The sequence below is a fragment of the Hypanus sabinus genome, chromosome 6 (genome assembly GCF_030144855.1).
Source record: "Hypanus sabinus isolate sHypSab1 chromosome 6, sHypSab1.hap1, whole genome shotgun sequence".
NCBI classification, from domain to species: domain Eukaryota; kingdom Metazoa; phylum Chordata; class Chondrichthyes; order Myliobatiformes; family Dasyatidae; genus Hypanus; species Hypanus sabinus.
In genome coordinates, this window is record NC_082711.1 from 132,569,020 (window position 1) to 132,593,413 (window position 24,394).

Below are 24,394 nucleotides of genomic sequence, written 5' to 3' on the forward strand. Positions count from 1 at the left end.
CTTGTATTTGAATATGGGATTTTTCTTAAAGGCATATTACACTTTTTTTAAAACTCTAATGTTTATTCTTTTTTTTAATTAATGATTTTTTGTTTTATTATATTACATTTTTTTCTCTTTTTGATTGACATATCTTTTTTTTTATCAACCCTTCATCTAAACCTGGGTGTTGTATAGTCTTTTCTTACCTTTTCGTGGAGTTGCCATCTTGATATGGGGGTAATATTAGTATTAGTTTGTGCGCCTGCCGCTTGGCTTTTTTTCGAGGGTTGGGGGAGGGGGTAGGGATCTTTTTTCACGCTTTTGCTTTTTATTTTTTTTGCTTTTAGTTTATGGGCCGACTTTAAATTATTAATATTGTTGAAGTGTCATGTCCTCCGGTTGCTCCTGAATCATTTCCCCTTCTTCCTGAGTTATGGGTTATGTGTCTTTTTAATCTTTTATGATATATACAATTAATATTGGCATGATGGATAAGTCTATTAATTTTATCTCCTGGAATACTAATGGCTTAAACCATCCGATTAAACATAAAAAAATATTTAAAGTTTTCCATAGACTAAATGCTAATATTATTTTCTTACAGGAGACCCATATTAGGAGGGAGGATAATCAACGCTTTTTTAGGTTCTGGGAGGGCCAACAATTTCACTCGAATTTTACTGCCAAAATTAGGGGTGTGTCTATTTTTATAGACCCCTCAATTTCATTCACACATCATGAAACTATCTCTGACCCACAGGGCAGATTTTTGTTGATTGCTGGTTCACTTTTTAATCGAAAAGTGGCTTCAGTTAATATCTATGCTCCAAACTTTGACTGCCCTGAATTTTTTAAACGTTTATTTACTTCTCTTCCTAATTTAAATGAACATATGTTGATAATGGGTGGAGATTTCAATTGTTGTTTAAATCCTTTGATGGATAAATCTAAACCTATTCGAACTTTTCCGAATAGATCAGCCTCACTTATTAATTCCTTTATGGTTGATTCAGGAATTACTGAAATATGGCGTTTTTTGAATCCTAAAGATAAAGAATTTTCATTTTTTTCACATGTATATCATAGTTATTCTAGAATTGATTATTTTCTTATTGATCACCATTTATTAACAGATGTTACTGATTGTAAATATGATTCTATTGCGATTTCGGATCATGCTCCTTTGAAGTTGTCTATTAAGGTATTGGATTCCTCCATTAACACTAGATCTTGGAGACTCAACGCTACTTTGCTTCAAGATCCAGAATTTATCACCTTCTTAGAACAGCAAATTGACTTGTTTTTTTCAATAAATTATATCGAAGAGATTGACAGAGGAATACTCTGGGATTCTTTTAAGGCTTTTATCTGCGGACAAATTATCTCATAATCTGCTGGTAAAAGAAAACAAAGGTATCTTGATATAGCTATGTTGGTGGATAAAATTAAAGAAATTTATAAGATTTATTCCGTGACTCCTACCAAAGAACTTTATAAGAAGAGAGTTGAGCTTCAAATGGAACATAGCTTATTATTATCTTCTTCAATTGAGAATCAATTAATTAAGACCAGGGCTCAATTTTATATTCATAGTGATCAAACTGGTAAATTATTAGCTAATCAATTAAAGGCTATTTCGACTAAGCGACAAATTATTAAAATTCGTAAACAAGATGGTAATTTGACTACTGCTCATAAAGAAATTAATAAAACTTTCCAAGATTTTTAGAAATCTTTATATCAATCAGAATCTGATGGCGATCTGTCCATGATGGATGATTTTTTAAATAATTTGAATATTCCTAAACTGACTGATGAAGATCGGAGTTTGTTTGATGCTCCTATTTCTATGGCTGAAGTAGGAGAGGCTATTTCATCAATGAATTCAGGGAAAGCCCCTGGTCCTGATGGCTATATTATGGAATTTTTTAAAACTTTTTCTTCTTCGCTTTCCCCATGGTTATGTGAAACTTTCAATGATGCATTTACTAAGAAGAGATTATCTCAGTCTTTTTATGATGCTACTATTTCTCTAATTCTTAAAAAAGATCAGGATCCTACCTTATGTGCATCCTATCACCCTATATCGCTATTAAATGTAGATTCTAAGATTCTTACAAAAATTTTAGCTACTAGGTTAGAGAAGATACTATCACAGATTATTTCAGAAGATCAAACTGGGTTTATTAAGAACTCCCTTTTCAATGTTAGAAAATTGATTAATATAATTTATACCTCTTCACCCAGAACCCCAGAATGTGTCATTTCATTAGATGCTGAAAAAGCTTTTGATAGAGTTGAATGGACATATTTATTTAATGCTTTAAAAAATTTTAATTTTAGTTCTAAATTTATATCATGGATTAAACTATTATAAACCTGTTGCTTCTGTTCTTACAAATAATCATAGATCCTCTTTTTTTCCAATTATCTCGCGGTACGAGACAAGGTTGTCCTTTAAGTCCTTTATTATTTAATATTGCACTAGAACCTTTAGCCATTGCTATTCGTGAATCACCTAATATTTTTGGTATTACCTGTAATGAGAAGTTATATATCACTATATGCTGATGACTTGTTATATATTTCTGATCCTGATAGGTCTATTCCCGCTATTCTATCCTTGTTGGTTCAGTTTGGTAGTTTTTCTGGTTATAAATTAAATTTGAATAAGAGTGAATTATTCCCTTTAAATGCGCAAACTTTACTGAATAACAGGGTACCATTTAAAGTTGTTACTGATAACTTCACTTACCTAGGTATAAAAATTACCAAGAAACATAAAGATTTATTTAGATTGAATTTTTTACCTTTGCTCCATCAAATTCAACAACTTACTACTAGATGGTCTCCCTTATCCTTATCATTGGTTTGTCGGATTAATGCTATTAAAATGATCGTTTTACCGAATTTTTAATATTTATTTCAAGCTTTACCAATTTTTATTCCTAAATCTTTTTTTGACAACATATTCAAAAATTTCCTCATTTGTGTGGCAAAATAAAAACCCCAGGTTAAGTAAAAAACAGTTTCAGAAACCTAAAAAAGATGGTGGTTTAGCTTTACCTAACTTTAGATTTTACTATTGGGCGAATAATATTCGAAACTTAATATACTAGAAACAAGATTTGGATTCACCATTATGCCCACAGTGGGTAAATTTGGAATGTAATGATGCACGAGGATACCCTTTATTCTCCGTTCTTGGTTCTTCTCTTCCCGTTGATTTAGTCAAGTTCAATAAACAGATATCTAACCCTATTGTCAAACACACATTACAAATTTGGTTTCAATTTCGTAAGTTTTTCACTCTGAGAAATTTTGTTCTTGATAGCCCTATCTTATTTAACTTTTTTTTTTAAACCCTCCTTAATAGATCAAGCCTTTAGCGTATGGAAAAGGAAAGGTGATGCTTTCGTGATCTTTTTTTTGAAGGTAGTCTGATGTCTTTTGACCAACTTTCTAATAAATTTAAGTTACCTAAAACTTATTTTTTTTTAGATATTTACAAGTCAGAAACTTTTTATATAAAGTTTTACCATCCTTTCCCAATTCAACTCCGATGGATTTTTTAGATATAATTTTTACCTTAAATCCTTGTCAGAAGGGTTCAGTGGCTCTTATTTATAAAATGATCATGAAGATACAACCAGAAATGTCAGGTAGAATTAAACAAGAGTGGGAAAAAGAGCTTCAATATACTATATCAACAGAAAAATGGGAAAAAATTTTACAAATGGTTAACTCTTCTTCTATATGTGCTAAACATGCTTTAATACAACTTAAGGTGGTACATAGAGCCCACATGTCTAAAGATAAGCTTGCTCGATTCTACTCCTATATTAACCCTCAATGTGACAGATGTCACTCAGTTGCTTCATTGACCCACATGTTTTGGTCATGTCCCACCTTACATAACTATTGGAAGGATATATTTGCTATCATTTCCTCAGTTTGGAATATTGAGTTACAACCCCATTTTATCACTGCAATTTTTGGTATACCAATTGAGGATGGTAGTCAATTCTCCCCTTCAATTAGACAAATGATCGCCTTTGCAACTCTAATGGCTAGAAGGTCTATATTACAAAATTGGAAAGAAGTAAACCCTCCTACGTTTCAGTGGTTCTCTCAAACTATTTCTTGTTTGAGCTTAGAAAAAATTAGAAGTACTATTTTTGATCCATCAATTAAATTTGAAGAAACTTGGGGACCGTTTGTTCGACATTTTCATATGAGTTAATTTGACCTCTTCCGGATCTTTTCTTTTTTTATCCTTGTTCTGGTTTGGAGTTCCGGAGTTCTTGACACTATCATGTATATATAAACTATTATTATTGCCCATGTTATTTTAGGTTTATTGCTTTATTTTAATATATTTTTTCTCTCTTTTTGAGATTATCCTTTTTCATATACAATTAATACAGGTTTGATTATTTTATGATGTTCTTTGCTGATATCTCAATAAGATATTGATATCTTATTACTAATTTAACTTCAAGCCTAGTGTATTTATAACCTATTCAATATTATGTTATGTTATATTTTTATTTTTTTTGTATATGAAACTCAATAAAAAGATTGAAAAAGGAAGGATTAACTGTATGCTCAAACTAAGACTCCTGAACTATACAAGAAGCGTGTAGAACTTCAAGCTAAATTCAATCTTCTGTCTACTCAACCTGTTGAACGCCAACTTCTCAAAAATAAGAGTCGCTTTTACATTCATGGTGACAAATCTGGTAAATTTCTAGCCAATCAGCTGAGGCGTTCCAAAGCCAAACAACATATTACAAAGATCCGGAAGGAGAACGGAGACTTTACATCGGATCATTTAGAAATTAATGACGCATTCAAAAATTTCTATTCTCGACTTTATTCCTCTGAATCTTTGAATGACAATATCTCTGAATATCAATTTTTAAATAATCTGAATATGGCTTTCATCTGATTTTAAAGCCAAACTTAATGCGCCTATATCATCAGAAGAAATATCTTTTGCAATTTCTGCATCGTCCTCAGGGAAATCTCCTGGACTTGATGGGTTCCCCGTAGAATTTTATAAATCATTCTCCTCACTTCTTTCTCCTCAGTTATTCTCAGTATTATTTGACTCATTTAATTGCGGCAAATTGCCACCCTCTTTTAATGAGGCATCTATTATTCTTTTATTTAAAAAGGGCAAAGACCCAACAGAGTGTTCCTCGTATAGGCCAATCTCTTTGCTTAATGTTGATGTTAAAATCTTGGCTAAAGTTTTGGCTTATAGATTAGAAATTGTTATTCCCTCCATTATCTCTGATGACCAAACTGGTTTTATTAAAAACCGTCTCCCTTTTTTTAAACATTCGGCGTCTATTCAATATTTTATATTCATCTCCAACTGGGATTCCTGAATGTGTTATTTCCCTCAAAGCAGAGAAAGCATTTGATCGTATAGAGTGGAACTACCTTTTTGCAGTTCTGGAAAAATTTGACTTCGGTCAAAGTTTTATCTCTTGGATCAAATTGCTGTATCTGTGTCCTACTGCCTCTGTTTTAACTAATTTTCAGAAATCCCAGTTACTTAACCTCAAACGTGGCATCTGTCAGGGATGCCCTTTAAGTCCCTTTCTCTTTGATTTGGCTATAGAACCTTTGGCGATAGCATTTCGAAATTGTCCTGAATTGACCGGGATTTGGAGAGGGGGTGTTGAGCATAAAGTTTCTCTTTATGCTGATGACTTATTACTTTTTCTTTCAAATCCGTCTACATCCTTACCTCCAATGTTCTCACTTCTTGACCAGTTTAGCCAGTTCTCTGGCTATAAACTTAATTTACATAAGAGCGAACTTTTCCCAATTAATAAAGAAGCACAAGAATTAACATTTTGTGATCTCCCTTTTAAAGTAGTCCATAATCAATTTACTTATCTTGGGATTACAGTCACAAGGAAGTTTAAAGATCTCTTTCATGAAAATTTTGCCAATCTTGCATATACTATAAAACAGAATCTGGTACAATGGTCACCTCTATCTATGTCTTTGGTAGGTCGTATTAATGTCGTTAAAATGTATGTTCTCCCTAAACTTTTATACTTATTTCAATCAATCACAATTTTTATTCCTAAATCTTTTTTTGATTCCTTAGACTCTATTATTTTGTCATATCTGTGGAAGAATAAGCGCTCTAGAATTAATAAAGTCTATCTCCAAAAACCTAAAAAAGAGGGTGGCATGGCTTTACCTAACTTTTGTTTATATTACTGGGAAGCCAATATACGTTGTGCTACCTTTTGGTCTTTTTTCCATGGCCAACCCGAGTGCCCTAATTGGGTGGCAATGGAGCTGAACTCCACTGAAGATTTACCTATCTCTGCACTTCTTGGCTATGTACTCCCTAGTAGCTTGTCCAGATTAATAGTTAATCCTCTTGTTAGACACTATTTGGGCTCAGTTTAGGAAATTTTATGGTTTCCATGGTTTTTCCGTTTCCAGCCCTGTCGTACATAATCACCTTTTTCTACCCACTACGTATGACTCAGCATTCGATGATTGGTATAGGAAGGGCATTAGACATTTTGAAGATCTTTTTATTGATAATCGCTTCGCTTCTTTCCAACAGCTCTCTGCTAAGTTCAATCTGCCCAATGCTCATTTTTTTAGATATCTCCAAATTAGATACTTTATTGTTCCTTTAATTCCTAACTTCCCTGAAATGCCTGAGAAAAATGTTATGGACTTTTTTCTTTCCATTAATCCACTAGATAAAGGTTTAATATCAAGTATTCAAGATAAATTAGCAACCTTACGACGTGCCCCTGTGGATAAAATTAAAATGGCATGGGAGCAGGATTTAAATACCTCCTTATCTGATGAGACTTGGGACTCGATTCTCAAATCAGTTAATACAACCTCTCTGTGTGCTCGCCATTGCCTCTTACAGTTTAAGATTGTTCATAGAGCCCATATGTCTAAATCTAAATTATCTCAATTTTACCCTAACATCAGTCCGCTTTGTGATAAATGCAAAAGGGGCGAGGCCTCTCTCATTCATATGTACTGGTTTTGTCCTAGCTTGGAGAAATTTTGGAAAGATGTCTTTATAACGTTATCGTATATTCTGAATCACCATCTAGAACCAAACCCTTTAATTGCTCTGTTCGGTTTCTGGGGTGAGACAGATTTACGTCTGAGTTCTTCTAAGTGTCGAATATTATCATTTGCCTCTCTCCTGGCTAGACGTTTAATCCTTCTTAGGTGGAGAGATGTTGCCCCGCCCATGCTCAATGGCTTGATGATATTATGGCCTGCTTGGACCTTGAAAAAATTCATTATTCAATTCTTAATTCGGACTTAAAAGTTCCATAAGGTCTGGGGACCTTTCATTGAGTACTTTCATAACCTTCCTCCTAACTAAGGTTTTTTTTTTCTGGTCCCTTGCTTTCAGCTCCTTTTTCTTTTTGGTAGTAGGCATTGATATCTTCTGTTGCTAAGTGTATTCACAGTTTGGGGGTTTGATTGTCCTGATTTATATTCTCTATATTGTGTTGTGGGTGGTCTGGAGTTTCCTTTTTTTGTTTTGTGTTGTGGGGCTTGGGGAGGACACTAATTTTACTTGTCTTCAATTTGGGTGCTTTTTTAATTATCTTTCTCTGTATCAGATTGTTATTGTATGCTTATTTTTGCACTGTATCAATGTCCTTCATTTTGATCTGGGTTTTTTTTTATCTGTAGTTATGTAGAAAATGTATAAAAAAAAACAATAAAAAAAACAGCAGCAAGAGAATACATTTGGAGTCTGGTGTTGATGTTAAAAACCACGACTTATTAGTAACTACTTAATATACTGACTTAAACCAGGTAAATCAAAAGTTAGCACGAAGTACACTGCAGATGCTGGGGTCAAAGCAACACGTACAACAAGCTGGAGGAACTCAGCAGGTCAGGCAGCATCTGTGGAAACGAGCAGTCAATGTTTCAGGCCGAGACCCTTCGTCAGGACTGAAGAGGGAGGGGGCAGGGGCCCTATAAAGAAGGTGGGGGGAGGGGAAAGTGCCAGGTGAAAAACCAATCAGAGGAAAGATCAAAGGGTGGGGAAGGGGATAGGCAGGAGAGGTGAAGAAGGAATGTAAGGTGAAAGCACTGTGTAGTAGAAGAAGGCAGAATCATGGGAGAGGTGATAGGCAGCTGGAGGAGGAGGCAGAGTGAAACTGGGATGGGGAAGAGAGAGAGAGGGAATTACCGGAAGTTGGAGAATTCGATGTTCATACCGAGGGGCTGGAGGCTACCCAGACGGTATATGAGGTGTTGCTCCTCTAACCTGAGTTTGGCCTCATCATGGCAGTAGAGGAGGCCATGTATGGACATATCCGAATGGGAATGTGAAGGAGAGTTGAAGTGGGTGGTAACCGGGAGATCTTGTCTGTTGTGGCGGATCGAGCCGAGGTGCTCGATGAAGCTGTCCCCCAATCTGCGTTGGGTCTAACCGATGTAGAGGAGGCTGCACCAGGAGCACCGGATGCAATAGATGACCCCAACAGACTCACAAGTGAAGTGTTGCCAAACCTGGAAGGACTGTTTGGAGCCCTGAATGGTGGTAAGAGAGGAGGTGTAGTTTGCCCCTAACTTCCAACCAGCCCTCAAATTCACTTGGTCCATCTCGGACACTTCTCTCCCCTTTCTCAATCTCTTGGTCTCCATTCCTGGAGACAGGCTGTCCACTGACATCTTTTATAAACCCACTGACTCTCATAACTACCTCGACTATACCTCTTCCCACCCTGTCAAATGCAAAAATGCTATTCCCTATTCCCAGTTAGTCTGTCTCTGCCACATCTGCTCCCAGAATGAGACTTTCCGTTCCAGGACATCTCAAATGTCCTTTTTCTTTAAGGATTGTGGTTTCCCTTCTGCCGTCATCAATGATGCCCTCACCCGCATCTCCTCCATTTCCCACACTTCGGCCCTCACCCCATCCTCCCGTCACAACAGGGACCGAGTTCCCCTTGTCCTCACCTACAACCCCTCCAGATCCAGCACATTATCCACAAATTCCGCCACCTTCAACAGGACCCCTCCACTAAGGACATCTTTCCCTCTCTACCCCTCTCCGCTTTTCACAGGGATTGATCCCTCCACGACTGCCTGGTCCACACGTCCCTCCCCACAGATCTCCCACCTGACACTTATCCCTGCAAGCGTAAGTGCTACACCTGTCCCTACACCTCCCCTCTTACTACCATTCAGGGCCCCAAACAATCCTTCCAGATGAGGCAACACTTCACTTGTGAGTCTGTTAGGGTCATCTATCGCATCCAGTGCTCCCAGTGCGGCCTCCTCTACATCAGCGAGACCCGATGCAGATTGGAGGACCACTTCATCGAGCACCTCCGCTCCATCCGCCACAACAGACAAGATCTCCCGGTTACCACCCACTTCAACTCTGCTTCACATTCCCATTCGGATATGTCCATACATGGCCTCCTCTACTGCCATGAGGCCAAACTCAGGTTGGAGGAGCAACACCTCATATACCATCTGGGCAGTCTCCAGCCCCTTGCATTGAACATTGAATTCTCCAGCTTCCGGTAATTCCCTCCCTTTCCCTTCCCCCATCCCACTTTCACTCTGCCTCCTCCTCCAGTTGCTTATCACCTCCCTCATGGTGCCACCTCCTTCTACTACCCATAGTGCTTTCCCCTTACATTCCTTCTTCACCTTTCCTGCCTATACCCTCCCCCACCCCTTGATCTTTTCTCTGATTGGTTTTTCACTTGGCACCTACCAGCCTTCTCCTTCCCACCCTCCCCCCACCTTCTTTATAGGGCCCCTGCCCCCTCCCTCTTCAGTCCTGATGAGGGGTCTCAGCCCGAAACAGTGACTGCTCGTTTTCACGGATGCTGCCTGACCTGCTGAGTTCCTCCAGCGTGCTGTACGTGTAACTGTAAACATCGTCCATCATATAACTCCACCTCTCTCACCATAGCAACCCAAAAGCAGTACTGTAATCAGTTTCTCTCTCTCTCTTAAAGGCACAGTCCATGTCCGTCACAGTGCATTTGTAATGCTGCAGTGACACAGTAATTTCCTTCAGGTTCAATAAAATATCTATCTCTCTAATAGGTCAATAGCCCCCCATTTAGCCTCTCCCTCTCTTTGTGCAGTTTAGTATACTTGCTACCATCCAATCCACAGACCTGCAGAATCTACAGTACAGAACTTTTGAAAGAGTATCCACCATCTCAAAACAATCCCTTTCAAATTTTGGGATGTAGGTCAGCAGGTTCTTGGACTGACTGGTTTCAGGCTCATCAACAAATATAATACTAATTTTTTCAGCTAATATTTTGTTCCTTCATTCTCAAACCACATTTGTCTCCTGTCTATATCTTGCAGGTTTTATCCATACATTTCCTCAAAGAAAGAAACAAAGTCATTGTTTAATTCCTTTGCCATTTCCTTATTCCACATGAGAACCCCTTTGGGGTCCTAACATTTTACTGTCATTCATTTTATGGGGTTTTCTTCTGTTTCTTGGATGTCTGCGAAGAGTAATTTCATGTTGTATACTGTGTACATTCTGATATTAAGTTGAACAATTGATCCATTATAAATTCTCCTGTTTGTCTGGAAAGGGATCACACTTGTGAATTGGTGTTGTTAATGAAAAATAGAAGGGGAGGAATAAAGTAACAGGAACATCAAGGAGAATTCGATGTACATTAGTCTCCAACTTTTTATACCCTCAGCACATTGTCTCATTAAACATAGCGTCTAACCTGTGCCAGGGCCAAGCTGAAGCCAGGACGGGCTGTTTCACGAGTTGCTGCCAGGCCCTCAATGAGTCGCTTGAGCGCATATTGAAGCTCATCACCCTGGAAAAAGAGTGAAGAATTACTCTAAATTTGTGCTGGGTGAAGAAAGAGTCCATAGCTTATGGTATCCAAAGGCAAAAGGATGCCATAAACTGTGACATGCTGATATTAAACATCAATAGTGGATGAATGGCAACAGAGATCAGTGAAGGAACGTGAAGAAAATGGAGATGAATAAATGGCTGATGCAGAGGAAAGGTCACAAAATCATTTAGGAATAGGAGAAGAGAGGCAGCTGGGGAGGAGGGGGAGACAAACATAGCTGGAGAGACGAGTCAAAGGAAAGAGAAGTGAACAGGGTAGAGGTAAAATAGGCTAATGAATGGAGGGCAGGATGATGATGTAGTCTATACCTTAATAGGAAATGGACTGGATTAAGAATAAAAGAGCTGGATCATACATAATGGTGGGAGGAGAGTGGTACAGATGATCCCAAAGGACAGGGCATTTGCATATGGAAGCAGGGTGAGAGATCTTGGGGATAGAGGCAGCTAGATTGAGGATGGAGATGAGGTACACAGAGTCTGGTACCTGGATTGGGGGAGGGGATTTGCCAATGCTTGGATCTAGCAAGATAGGCAAAGAGATAGATTCTGAAAAGCTTTCATGGAGAAGGAATAGGATAGATAGTCTAATATCTGAAGACATAGGAGATTGTAGATGCTGTCATCTGGAACAAAAAACAAGCAGCTGGAGGATCACAGCAGGTCAAAGAACATCCATGCAGGCATAGGGAAAGTCAAACTTTTGGATCAGGTCCCAGTATCAGAACTGGATACTGAATAAAGAAGGTGATGCAACAGCTGGTAAATGATAGGTGGGTTGAGGAAAGCAGAGATGTGGGGTGGGGTCTGGAGCACAGCCACCACTCACCTCCTGCCCACACAGTCACCACCCTCTCTGCAATCATGAGACCCAACCCCCCCCCCCCCCCACCGACCTCCCCTCCCTAACACCTCCACACTGACTGGTATTCCCCACCCCTTCCACACTGTGTCCCCCACACGCTTGGTTGCTCTCCCCACTGCACTGCACTGCACACTCCCCCACACACACCTCATCTCCCAGCACCCATTCAGTCTCTTGCTCCCACTCTTCCCAGTCCATTTCAAACAGCCTCAGTCACATCTTCTCCTCACTCTCTGTCCCACCCAAGACCACCCCTCCATGTACCCCCTTCCAACTAATGCTGCTCATAGTCTCTTCCTGCCTGTTCCCCTCCTCACCTAGTTACCCCCTTCCAGCCCAGCGTCTCCCCTTTCCTCACCTCGCTGCTCCTTAGGTACTCGAGCAGTCCACTGATGCCACGCAGCCGCACCTCCTGCTCAGGTTTGGCGATATCCCAGAAGAAGTCGAGGAACTCGCGGTTTTGCTGAAGTAACCTCTTAGTACCGGCAACCCCCGCACAAGCCTCTGGCCGATCGCCCGGCACCGCGTTGCCCTCCTGCTCCACCATGCTGCCGCCGGGGTCCTTCGCAAGGTCACCACCCCTAGCGACTGCCCCAAAACGCGCCTGCGATTTATTTCCGGAGGGTTTGAGAACGGTGATGATATCGGTGCGATCCCACTGTGGGTAAGCTTCGGAATGCCAATCAGCTTACAAAAATATTCTGCAAGCAGTAACGGGGAGGACGGCCAGTCCACTCACTCTCAGTCTGCAGCAACACCCGAAGTTCTGGGGCACTCAAGAGGATCCGGTGTCATGGTAGGGGGTAGAGAGAGCACAGGGGGCAAAGATTGTGTCGGGTCGAATCTCCGCAGAAGGACTGGTGCAGATTGTGAGTGGCTTCAGATTCCAGCATCTGTGGTCTCCTGTGTGTCAGCTTCAGGTAACTTCCGAACAGTATCTCAAGCATTTTCCATTTCATTGGAGGTTGTTTAAATTCTATCTCACAATTTTCCAACATCTCCAGTTCAATCGTTTGATTTCGAGGGCTATTAGGAATCTAAAACCCTTGGGAAGCTTATTTTAAACTGAAGATTTTGCAATTGTTCGATTTCGAGGGACATACGCGCGAGAGGAGTCGTATAACAAAGCAACTGAATGAAGTTTCATGAAGGGAAAACAAGGATGAAATGAACGAACGTAAATTAATTATTTTTGTAAATTTTGCAGCTGATGAGGTAGAGGACAGTGACCGGAGACGGTCCATGGTGAACGGGCCGAGCACTGACGAAGGCGCCGCGGGGCAGGCGGGTTGCCATGGAGCCGACGGCTTGTCTGTGTTGGGCAGAAGGACATGGCGGATTTCGACAGTTACAATGATCGGCAGCAGTTTGGCAGCGGCGGGGTCCGGGGGTAGGTACCAGTGGAGAGTTCGTGTGGGAAATGGGTGGCTGGTGGTGGGTCCGGGGGTAGAACCGGGAGAGGGGGTGGGTCGGGTGGGCCCGGGGGTAGAACCGGGAGAGGGGGTGGGTCGGGTGGGCCCGGGGGTAGAACCGGGAGAGGGGGTGGGTCGGGTGGGCCCGGGGGTAGAACCGGGAGAGGGGGTGGGTCCGGTGGGCCCGGGGGTAGAACCGGGAGAGGGGGTGGGTCGGGTGGGCCCGGGGGTAGAACCGGGAGAGGGGGTGGGTCGGGTGGGCCCGGGGGTAGAACAGGGAGAGGGGGTGGGTCGGGTGGGCCCGGGGGTAGAACCGGGAGAGGGGGTGGGTCGGGTGGGCCCGGGGGTAGAACAGGGAGAGGGGGTGGGTCGGGTGGGCCCGGGGGTAGAACCGGGAGAGGGGGTGGGTCGGGTGGGCCCGGGGGTAGAACCGGGAGAGGGGGTGGGTCGGGTGGGCCCGGGGGTAGAACCGGGAGAGGGGGTGGGTCGGGTGGGCCCGGGGGTAGAACAGGGAGAGGGGGTGGGTCGGGTGGGCCCGGGGGTAGAACCGGGAGAGGGGGTGGGTCGGGTGGGCCCGGGGGTAGAACCGGGAGAGGGGGTGGGGTGAGGTTGGGGCCAGGAGTGGTAATGGGAGAAGGGGGTGTAATGGTGGTGGGCCCAGGGGTAGAACCAGGAGAGAGGGTACTGGGCCCAGAGGTAGACCGGGAGAGAGGGTGGTGGTGGGCCCAGGGCTAGAACCGGGAGAGGGGATAGTGTGAGGGTGGGGGTGGGCCCGTGGGTAGAACTGGGAGAGGGGTTGGTGGTGGGGCCAGGAGTGGTACTGGGACATTAGGTAGTGGTAAGCCTAGGGGTAATGCGGGAGAGGATGCTGGAGGTAAGCCCAGGGGTAGTATCAGCTGGGGGTGGTTTTTAAGGCAGGGGTGGGCAAACTTTTTGACTTGTGGGCCACAAAGGGTTCTAAAATTTGACAGGGGGGCCGGACCAGGAGCAGATGGTAATGTTTTGGTAATACACCTCATAAGAGAAAATAAAATATCATGGGATATGTAGAAAACATGTGCTTTAATTTCAATTGAAAATGAACAAATGCATTACAACAAAAATATCTGTCTTTGAAGTCCCATGGTATTTAGCTATTTATTGAAATGACTTTTAAAACACTGAAAATTAAATGAATAAAATACAGCTTTTTTTTAATAGTAACAGTTATTATTTTAAAGCACTGAAAATTCTGTTATCCTTCAAGATATTATCATAATCACTCTCCTCCTGACTGTCTTTATTTCAAAAACGGTAGGAGATGCAGGTCTACTTGTCCTGCTCCTTCTTATTCAATTGTCCCCTGTGCCAAAACTCAACAACGACCAGCACAAAGACAGAACAATGATAGCGTGCCAGTATGCGGAGCACGTTATTTGATCTAGAGCGCATTTTTTATTTTGAGAATGTACGTGCACCTGCGCACTACTCATGTCCATCACTTAACAGAAATGACATGTAACATGTAAGGCTTATTGAAAATATTTTCAAATGCATTTTTTACATAACACAACGAAGAAACTTATTTTTAATTTCAGTGGGAACAGTGTTGTTGGTTTCCCTTTTTAGCCAGCGCATCAAAGTCTGGATTTAGTTTTATTGTGGCGATTCTCAGGATGGATCTGAGGTGTTGGTCAGTTAACTTGGATCTGTGGCTGGCTTTGTTGATGTTCATGACGCTGAACGCCTGTTCACACTAATAGGTCGAGCCGAACAAAGAGTAAAGCGCAAATGTGGAGTAATACGCTGCACCTCAACAAAGGTCAATGTATATAGAGTGCGTCATCTATTAGGAAAATGCCAGAATTGCGGGGAAAAAACGTTAACAAGGTTTATTAATATAATTTCATCAAGTTCTGCGGGCCGGATTAAAATGCTTAACGGGCCGCAGTTTGCCCATGCCTGTTCTAAGGGGTAAGATGGGAGGGGTGAGGAGTTAGTTGTGGTGAGTCCAGGGTAGTATCAGAGGTGTGGGGGGGCCTGGCGGTGGTGGGTCCAGCAGTACTATCAGTGGGATTGTGAGCTGTGGTGGTCCCAAGGGTAGTACAGACTGAGGTGGGGGTAGTGCTCTGGTGATGGGAACAGAGGTAATACTGTGTGTTGGATCGACACCAGAAGTGCAGGTGGCTGAATTTTGGTACAGGGAGGAGGTTTTGATGGATATGGGAGGGTGTGATTAGCGGGCTTTGTGTATGGACTATGGAGCTGTTGGGGTCAGTACTCTGGGTGGGGACAGCTGCTGGGCCGAAGGTTGATGTAGGGGAGAAGATTTGGCGGTGGGGGAGGAGGAGGGTAATGGGTAAAGATACTGGGGAAGGTGTTTGTGGGAATGAGTGTATCTACCAGGTGTGTGACAGTAGGTAACTATGCATGAGGGTGCCTGGTTGGGGTTAGCTGCCAGGGATGGCTTTGAGAGGAAGCAGGCTGGAAGATGTCTGTCAGCACACCACTCCCCAGGATTACCGACTGAAACCACACACATTCTCTGAATACATTACTCCTCAAAATAACATAATTACATTTTTGTGTGCCACGGATTCGACTTAATTTTAACTTTTGTTGCCACGATTTTCTTTGCCTCACAAAGTACATAGTTTAATAAACAGTATGAGATTATCACTTCCATTCTTGCAGTAGCCCAGCTGAGTAACTTTCATTTGATAGCTCAATTTGTAAATTGCGAAATTTATTTAAATCCAAAATTTCAGACGAGATGATCTCAGGAAAGTGACAAACAGACGTTGCTAAGTGAAGAAAATATTTTAAGCAAGTCTTGTTCTCTCTGGTGTAAAACTGTATTATTCATCCAGTGGAGGAAACTTATTTCAAAGCAGCATTTATTATGATATCTAAAGTGGTATTTATTTTTGTATAGTGCTTATTGTGAGTTTAAGGACTATTAATTATGGCACACCACGTCTCTCACTTATTCATTGGTCCTCAGTTGCCCGCTGAGCTCATTAGTGATAGTTCTGCTATTTAGAGTAATTAGGGTTGGGTTTTGGTGTGTTTAGAGACTCCATGTCATGACAACCTTATAGATGTCCAGTAAACTGTTTGCTTTGCTGTGTTACTGTATGTATTTGAAGCTTTCTTCAGTATCATCTTACTAAAGTTTCTTAGTCACACCCTCTAGAGTTTACGACTGCTTGTTGGAGGCTTCCTAAGGCTGGTTATTTTATGTAGATCTTCTTTATCCCAATCCTCACTCCCAAGTTATGGGGAGAAAACTTCTGAATGTTTACAATAAATTACAGAGAGCATTAGATGTTCACTAAATGCACAGACAGATAGCTCTTGATTTTATTGACTGCTGCTAAAATGGCTTTGATTTTTAATGTAAAAATTATGACAGGCACATGGCATGTATTTTGCCTGAAATTATTTTTGTGAATTTAACTCAAACATGAACCAATTGGGAGTTTAACTGTTTTGTCCTGTGAAGCCTTAGAATTATGCAGCATGAACACATGCCCTTTGATCTAAATTGTAATTGTAACCTCGTGCCACATGCTCTGCCAGCTCGTTCCATATACCCAGTATCCTTAATGTGGAAAAGTTTGCTCTTCAGCTGTCTTTTAAATATTTCTCCTCTCACTATAAGTCCATAATTTCTAATTTTAGTTTCTTTACTATGTTGCTGTCCACCTTGTCTATGCCCCACAGGAGTCTATAAACTTCTGAAATGTCATCCCTCAGCCGCTTTCACTGTAATAAAACAACTTCAGCTTTCCAGTCTCATCAACGTTGCATATCTTTTCTGCACCCTTTCGAGCTTAATCACATCCATCTTGTAGAACCAGATGTGGTTGTATCAGCATCCTATTATTTATTTGGTAATCCCATCAATTGTTATCACTTCTAATAAAGATTTACTAGAATTTATTATAGAAATCCTAGAAAGCAGATTGTTTTGCTATGTGCTGTAATGTGAAGCTGCATCATCTACATATGTGAAGAAACACAAGTTTAAAAAAAATTGATTTTGTTTCCTTTATTCCATAAATTCTGTAAGAGCAAATTATATCTGCAGCTCAATTTTTTGGGTAGTGATCTGTGAATTCTGTAAGGATAAATTTCTGTAACTTGACAGCCATAACGTGAGGTCACCTGTATTTAACCCATGGAATATTTTTCCTTCTGTTTATTGTAGCAAATAATGTTGAGTGTATCAATAGCAATTGTTGTCTATTCACAAAATTTGCTAAACTTTGAGCCAAGTATTAGCCAAGCCATGATGCTCATCAAATAATTGGAAAGAAATAATGGTATAATTGAATTTTCCAGGAGGATATAATCTAGATTTTCTTTTTCCTTCACAGTTTTGACTTGGTAGTTTCTGTTTGAGTATTTCTTATAAAAATAACAGATTAGCTATATGAATAAACACCATTCATTTTTGAGGTTCATGTTTTTGAAAGAAATTACTGTTTCCACTGTTGAGGAAATTCCTATAAGCATCTGTATCCTGCTTTTCTGACAACTTTGTCATGGTGTGGCCATCTCTAATATGAAGACTGGAATTTTGTGCAGATTCTGCAAGCCATCTGAAAATTGACAAACTTCAACAGATGTGTAGTGGAGAGTATGCTGACTGGTTGCATCACGACCTGGTTTGGAAACAACATGGAAAGATCTACAGACCAGACCATCACAGGAAAAGCCAAGGAGTACTGTCACATGAAAGTGGCGTCCATCATTTAGGACCCCCACCACTCAGGCCCTGTTCTTCTCGCTGCTGTCATCAGGAAGGAGGTACAAAAGCCTCAACTCCCACACCACCAGGTTTAGGAATCCTTCAAACATCCGGCTCTTGAACCAGCATGGACAATTCCACTTACCCCTACATTGAACTGATTTCACAACCTATGGACTGACTTTCAAGAACACTACAAATCATATTCACAATATTATTTATTATTATTGTATTTCCAGTTTGTTGTCTTGTGCACATTGGTTGTTTGCCTTTGTTTAGTGCAATTTTCATTGATTCTATTGTGTTTCTTTGTATCTACTGTGAATGCTCGCAAGAAAATATTTGTACTTTGATAAATGAATAGTTGAAGATGCCTGAGTATATACTGAATATAAGCTTGAATATATACTGCTGAATCTGAATAACAATCAGTGATAAATTAGAACTGAGTTCTTAAGACCATAGTTATACTTAAACTCAATTTTGTTCTTTATTAATTTGTTTAATGGACATCTACTCCAAAATTGAATGTTTTAGTCTACAAGGAAGCTGTTTCATTGTGTTGTGCGTCAGTTGACATTTCAGTTCCCTTCGAACTTGTTGAGTAGGATATTTATGTCACGATAGTGATCTGCATTGATCAAATTTTTTTTCATTTAGTGGGTAGTGGTGGGAAGAGAGGGATTGGCAAGTAGTAAATAGAAAAAGAAACCTTTAAGAATATGAAACAGTATAGTACAGGATGGGTTTACAGCCCACAATGTTATGCCAACCTACTCCACAGTCAACCTAACACTTCCCTCCTACACAGCCCATAACCCTCCATTATGTTCCATTCATGTACCTGTCTGCGAGACTCTTAAATGACCTTGTTGAATCAGCATCTGTCAACTCCAGCAGTGCATTCTAAGCCCCTATCACTGTGTAAAAGAGAAAAAGAAATCTTATCTCTACTTACCTTAAATGGATGTCCTTTGGAAAAATGTGCACTCTCCATATGCCTCTCATAATCTTATATACCTGCCTGATTTGGGGGTGGGGGGGTGGGCAGTTGGCTGTTTACCGAGGCAGAAGCGTAGGCGGAGTCCATGAAGGAGAGGTAGGTTTCCGTGATGAGCTGAGCTGTGTGTCCATAATACTTTTCAGATTATTTCTGTCTCAGGTAGAACAGTTGCTGTACCTAACCATGATGCATCTAGAAAATCTGGTGAGGGTCAAAGTGGGCATGCCAAATTTGTTTTAGCTTCCTGAGAAAGTAGAGGCACTGATTACGTGGTTGGACCATGACACGCTATTGATGATGTTCATTCCTGGACACTTGAAGTTTTCAGCTGTCTCAACATCAGCAGTGTGTGCATTGTTATTCCCCCACCCTCCCCTCCACTTGCTGTAGTTTGACCAGCTGTTTCATTTTTTCTGTCCTTGAGACAAAATCATGACACTATTCCACTAAACTATCACTTTCCTGTACTCCAGCTCATCATTGTTTGAGATGTGGCCCATGATAGTGATGTCACCTGCAAACATGCATGGAGTGAGAGTGGGATCTGGCTACACAGTCATGAGTGAATAGGGAGAAGAGTTGGGTTGAGGATGCAACCATGTGGGGCACCGGTTTTGAGAATCAAGGTGGAAGAATCAGGTTTATTATCACCAGCATGTGTCATGAAATTTGTTAACTTAGCAGCAGCAGTTCAATGCAATACATAAAATAGAAAGAAAAAAAATAATAAGTAGATCAATTACAGTATATTTATATAGAACAGATTAAAAAATCATGTGTGTGCCTTCAGGCTTCAGTACCTCCTACCTGATAGTAACAGTGAGAAAAGGGCATGTCCAGAGTGCTGGGGGTCCTCAATAATGGATGCTGCCTTTCTGAGACACCTAGTGATTGTGATTCGTTAGTCAGGAAGTCAAGGGTTCAGTTGCAAAGGGAGGTGTTGAGTCCCTTGTTCAGGTGTGTGAAATAGTGTTTATTTGGAATTATAGTATTAAAGGCAGAGCTGTGGTCAATAAATAGTCTCTGTCTAATAGTTTAGTGTTTGTTTTGAATTACAATAATATTGAAGCCAAGAATCAGACTGAAGTGATGTGACTAGTAGATCCTGTAAGAGACAAGTATCTGTTCCCCTTTTGCTCTGTATTCTGTGTTGTGTGTTTATAATGTTAATTGGACACATGAGTGAGGACATGGTAAAAGCAAAGCGAATAAGTTATGTATTCAAAGTACCTTTATTATCCAAGAATGTTTAAATTACAGAACCTTGAGATTTGTTTGCTCACAGGTAGTCACAAAACAAGAAATGAAAAAGAAACCAATTAAAGAAAAAAGCATAAAAATAAAAGACCAACAGCCGATAAGCAAGAGAAAAAAACACATCATGCAAAGTATTGAAGCGAGCAACAGCAATCCGAACCAAAATTGAGTACTTAGATCTGAACCCCAGAGTAGGCTAAAAACCTGGCTTATCAGTTAATCATATTAGCGGATACGGAGCATAACAGCCAGGAAAGTCTTCATAGCCTCAGCGTTGTAGAGAGAGAGAGAGAGGAGAGACCGTCGTGGAGGACAAGTGAAATCGGTTTCCAGAGCAATCCAACCTCACACCCAGGTTAGTTGTACGGGCACTGAATCTCCTCTGCCCAGGCTCCGACTTCCCTTGGTGCCCAGTGCAATCCAACCTACACCCAGGTTAGTTGTATGGGCATTGGGACTCCATCTGCAATGATTCTACAAAACACCACCTCAGCTCATCCCCTGAACTTACCTCACCACGCTTGCCTTTGCACTGTTTGTGGTGATAATTATATACAGTTTACCTCAAAAAAGGTATTTTTAGTCATGTCTTTAGCCAGATTTCTTAACTGTCTGACTACCAGAAAGCTGTCACACACTTTTGGTAGCGTCATCTTAACCGGAAGCTTATTTCATGGCAGTTTGTAGCAGAGGCCAGTGGGGGGTCATATCTTTGCTGACCACTGGATAACGCTCAATAATGCTTAATTGTATGTTTGCTAATTGCTATTACAGGATCAAATGAAATTTGTGACTTTTGGAGCAATCATTGGAACTGTGGGCATGTCACTCGAGTCTGTATGGTCGCAGGCAGGTGGCAATTGTTTTGTTTGAATTTGAATCAGTTTTGCTGCTACAGATCCTAATTGATACTTGGTGTAATTAATGGAGAAAAGGTCCCAGGAAAAAATATTTTAAAGAGATTACTTAACTGTTGCATAATCTGTGTCAGAAGTTCAATATTTGTTAATGAATGCAAGAAGGAAATTATTTTAATGGACAATAAATTGTTTTAAATAATAATAACAGTTAACAGGAATCTCTGAGAACTGTTAATCTGCACTAATTTGTATGTTAATGTTAGAGTAATTTATTTCCATTCCCCCTTATTTTCAGTTAAATCATTTATTTGCAAAATCAAATGACATGTTTCTTCTGTTACGCATATTTAAATCATATTGCATGTAATTAGGAGTTGGAATTTGAATTCAGTACACATAATTTGAAGTGAGGAACTCCAGTATAGAAAACTGAAGGATTAATGGTCCCCAATAAAGATTAGTTTCAAAGACCACTTGATTTAAATCAAAATTATTCATCTCAATGAACATGGTTGAACAACTTAATATGATTGTGTCAAAATTATTGACATCTATAGTGTTTGCAGGTAGCCAATGAATAAAATAACAAGAGTTCAATTTAAATTAAAAAATAGAACAAGCAAGGTACCCTAACATCATTTCTACATGATTGTGTGCTTTTGTTTTTAAAGATAATGGACAGTGTTTATGAGTTGTGATCCTTAAGACTATGTTGATCCAGGCATATACTGTATCATACAGCAGAAGGTACAGTAAAGGTCCAGTAATCTGGCATCCTTGGGTTTCAGTCACATTGGACAAGCAGATACATTGTACTGCTAGATGTTATATTTATATCCAATTACACTCTGTTACATAGTTGTATAGTAAATTTCCAGTGAACCTGGAGTTTAAAAGGAGTGGGGAATTCACAAGCACAGCAGACTGTCCTCCAGCTGCAACCCTACCCACAGTCTTGTGCACCGATGTTTTGGATCCCAACCCTGACTGCAGCTGCCCACTCAGTTTACAGTCCAGACTCCGACAGGAACGGCATTGTGGACCTCCAACTCCAGACCCCTCCATTCTGAGTGAGCCAGATGCTGGACTGTGAGGGTTTTCGTACAATTGAATGCCAAATTATCAGAGTCTTACTTTCCACATATTACTTTCTCAGTTTATATATTCCATACTTAACTAATGTACTTCCTGGCAAATGAGGTCACGGAATATATTTAAGGATCAAATCTTCTGTAATTGTTAGAAAATAAAAATATATATAGTACTTTGTTTTATAATTGTTTTGTGACCAATCTTTACACAATATGAATTATACCAGACATTTTACTGCTGTAAGCCATACTCAAATTTAATGCTCAAAGTAAATTAATTTTTTATATGAATTCAACTTTTCAATAAATTTTATTTAGTTTAGCGTCAACTGCTATTTCTGATAGCTTTGGATGCATAAGACAAGCTTCATTTTTACTTTATTATTATTATAAATTGAATAGCTGACGCTGAAATCCCATCGTAAAAGAAGCCAGTCTCAAGTCAATTCTGTTTACTCTAGCTCAGGGTTTCCCAACCTTGGGGAACCTGACCCCTCTTGCTTAATGGTATTGGACAATGGCATAAAGGTTGGGATCCCTTACTCTAGGTGAGAACACTGAAAATCGCAAAGACTACTGGATCAGACAACATCCCAGCCTTACTTCTCAGGACTAGCTGCTCCTCTGGCAATATGAAAAATTGACCGTGGATATCCCATTGATTTAAAAAAAAACAGCACTAGTTCAATCTGGCAAATTATTTACTGCTAGTCTCAGCAAAGTGATGGATAGGGGTGGTAAGGGTGTTATTGAGTGGCCTATATCAGTCGGTGACTTATTGATAGCTGATAAGGATTTTACCATAGCCACTTGCCTGCTGATGACATTACAGCCTTATTCCAAACATGTACAGAAGACCAGAGGTGAGCTAAGAGTGACTGTGCCAATTGTTGAACCATACCAAAGATGGGACATCACTGCAGGTGTTCAACAGGGATTTGTTCTGGCTCCAGTTATCTTCAGCTACTTCATCCATAGCATCTGAAGGGGGATTGTTTACAGATGATTGTACATTGTTGAATTTCATTCCCAACTGCTTGGATAATGCCTATATGCAGCAAGACGTAGATAAAGTTCAGGCACTGATAAGTGGGAAGTCACATTTGTACCACCAACATGTGCCAGATGATGAGCATCTCTAATGAGAGAATCTAATCACCGACCTACCTTTGACATTCAATGGCATTACAATTATCTGTATTTCTCACCTGGTGGTCATCATTGGCCAGAACTTCAACTGGATCATACACACAAATATTGTCATTGAATTATACACGTGTACACCACCAAATGAAACAACGTTCCTTCAGACCAAGGTGCACAACACAATATATAACTCACACACAACATATAAAGTAATATTACAACAAATAAGTTAACAACACCGTCCATTTACAACATGTTAAAAAGTAAACATATAATGCTACTGGCGCTTCATACTTGATGAGGCCTGGGTGGCAGCAGGGAGTTCAGTAGCCTTATGGCCTGCAGGAAGAAGCTGTTCCCCATCCTAACGGTTCTTGCATTAGGCAGGATGTACCAATGCTATGGTATGTCGTGCCTAATTTTTTTGGCGGGGGGGGGGGTAATTTACAATGATCCTCTTGCAATCCTTTGAAATTCCCATACCAGATGATGATGATGATGATGCAGCTGGTCAAGAGACTCTATTCATCTCCTATAGAAATTGGTTGGATGTCATGGGGTGGAGGGAGGGACACTCACTCGCCTCAATCTCAGCAAATGGAGATGATGCTGTGCTTTTTTCATCAACGAGGTGGTGTTGAGGGACCAGGTGAGATTGTCCATTACCAGAAAGTTGGTATTCCTAACTCTCCACAGACAGGCCATGCAGTAAGAAATGGCCAGCTTGTACTTTACCTACCATTCCACCTCCTCTTTGTTCGCCACCTAGTCACTTTTGGTGAGGCCAACCACTATTGTGTCATCAATGAACTTGATTCATTTATAATGATCTAGCAGTACAGTCATATGTCAGCAGTGTGAACAGCAATAAGCTGAGCATGCAGCCCTGGGAGTGGCTGGTGCTCAGCACGATGCCATGAGTGATGCTTTTGCCAATGTGAACTGACTGGCTTTTCTGTCAAGACATTCAAGATCCAGTTACAAAGATGGAGGTTGAGACCCAACAAGGACAGTTTTACAAACCAGCCTCTGAGTATGTCCCACCTCTTGACACCCTTAGAACTTCTCATATATACAAGGCACAAGATGGAGTACTCTCCATTTCCCAGGATGAGCATAGCACCAACAACTCTAATGAAACTC

General features: G+C 40.7%; 2 protein-coding genes across 7 annotated transcripts in view; one reads left to right on the forward strand and one right to left on the reverse strand.

Moving 5' to 3' along the window:
• Positions 1-12,637, reverse strand: part of mybbp1a (MYB binding protein (P160) 1a) — a 118,515-nt gene extending 105,878 nt beyond the window's left edge. The window contains exons 1-2 of the mRNA XM_059972957.1: positions 12,106-12,637; positions 10,743-10,838 (exon numbers count right to left, since the gene is read on the reverse strand). Of these exons, the coding sequence (XP_059828940.1) occupies positions 10,743-10,838; positions 12,106-12,294 (285 nt within the window). The 5' untranslated portion in view covers positions 12,295-12,637. The remainder of the gene's footprint in view (positions 1-10,742; positions 10,839-12,105) is intronic.
• LOC132395846 (eukaryotic translation initiation factor 4H-like) overlaps positions 12,277-24,394 on the forward strand; it is a 91,322-nt gene continuing 79,204 nt past the window's right edge. For 4 of the 6 annotated variants that reach the window (XM_059972963.1, XM_059972961.1, XM_059972959.1 and 1 more), the window contains exons 1-2: positions 12,529-12,667; positions 12,955-13,137. In XM_059972963.1, the coding sequence (XP_059828946.1) occupies positions 13,079-13,137 (59 nt within the window). In that variant the 5' untranslated portion in view covers positions 12,529-12,667; positions 12,955-13,078. Of the gene's footprint in view, positions 12,412-12,528; positions 12,668-12,954; positions 13,138-17,731; positions 20,774-24,394 lie in introns of those variants that run through there. The other 2 variants (XM_059972960.1, XR_009512760.1) reach the window with 2 other exon arrangements.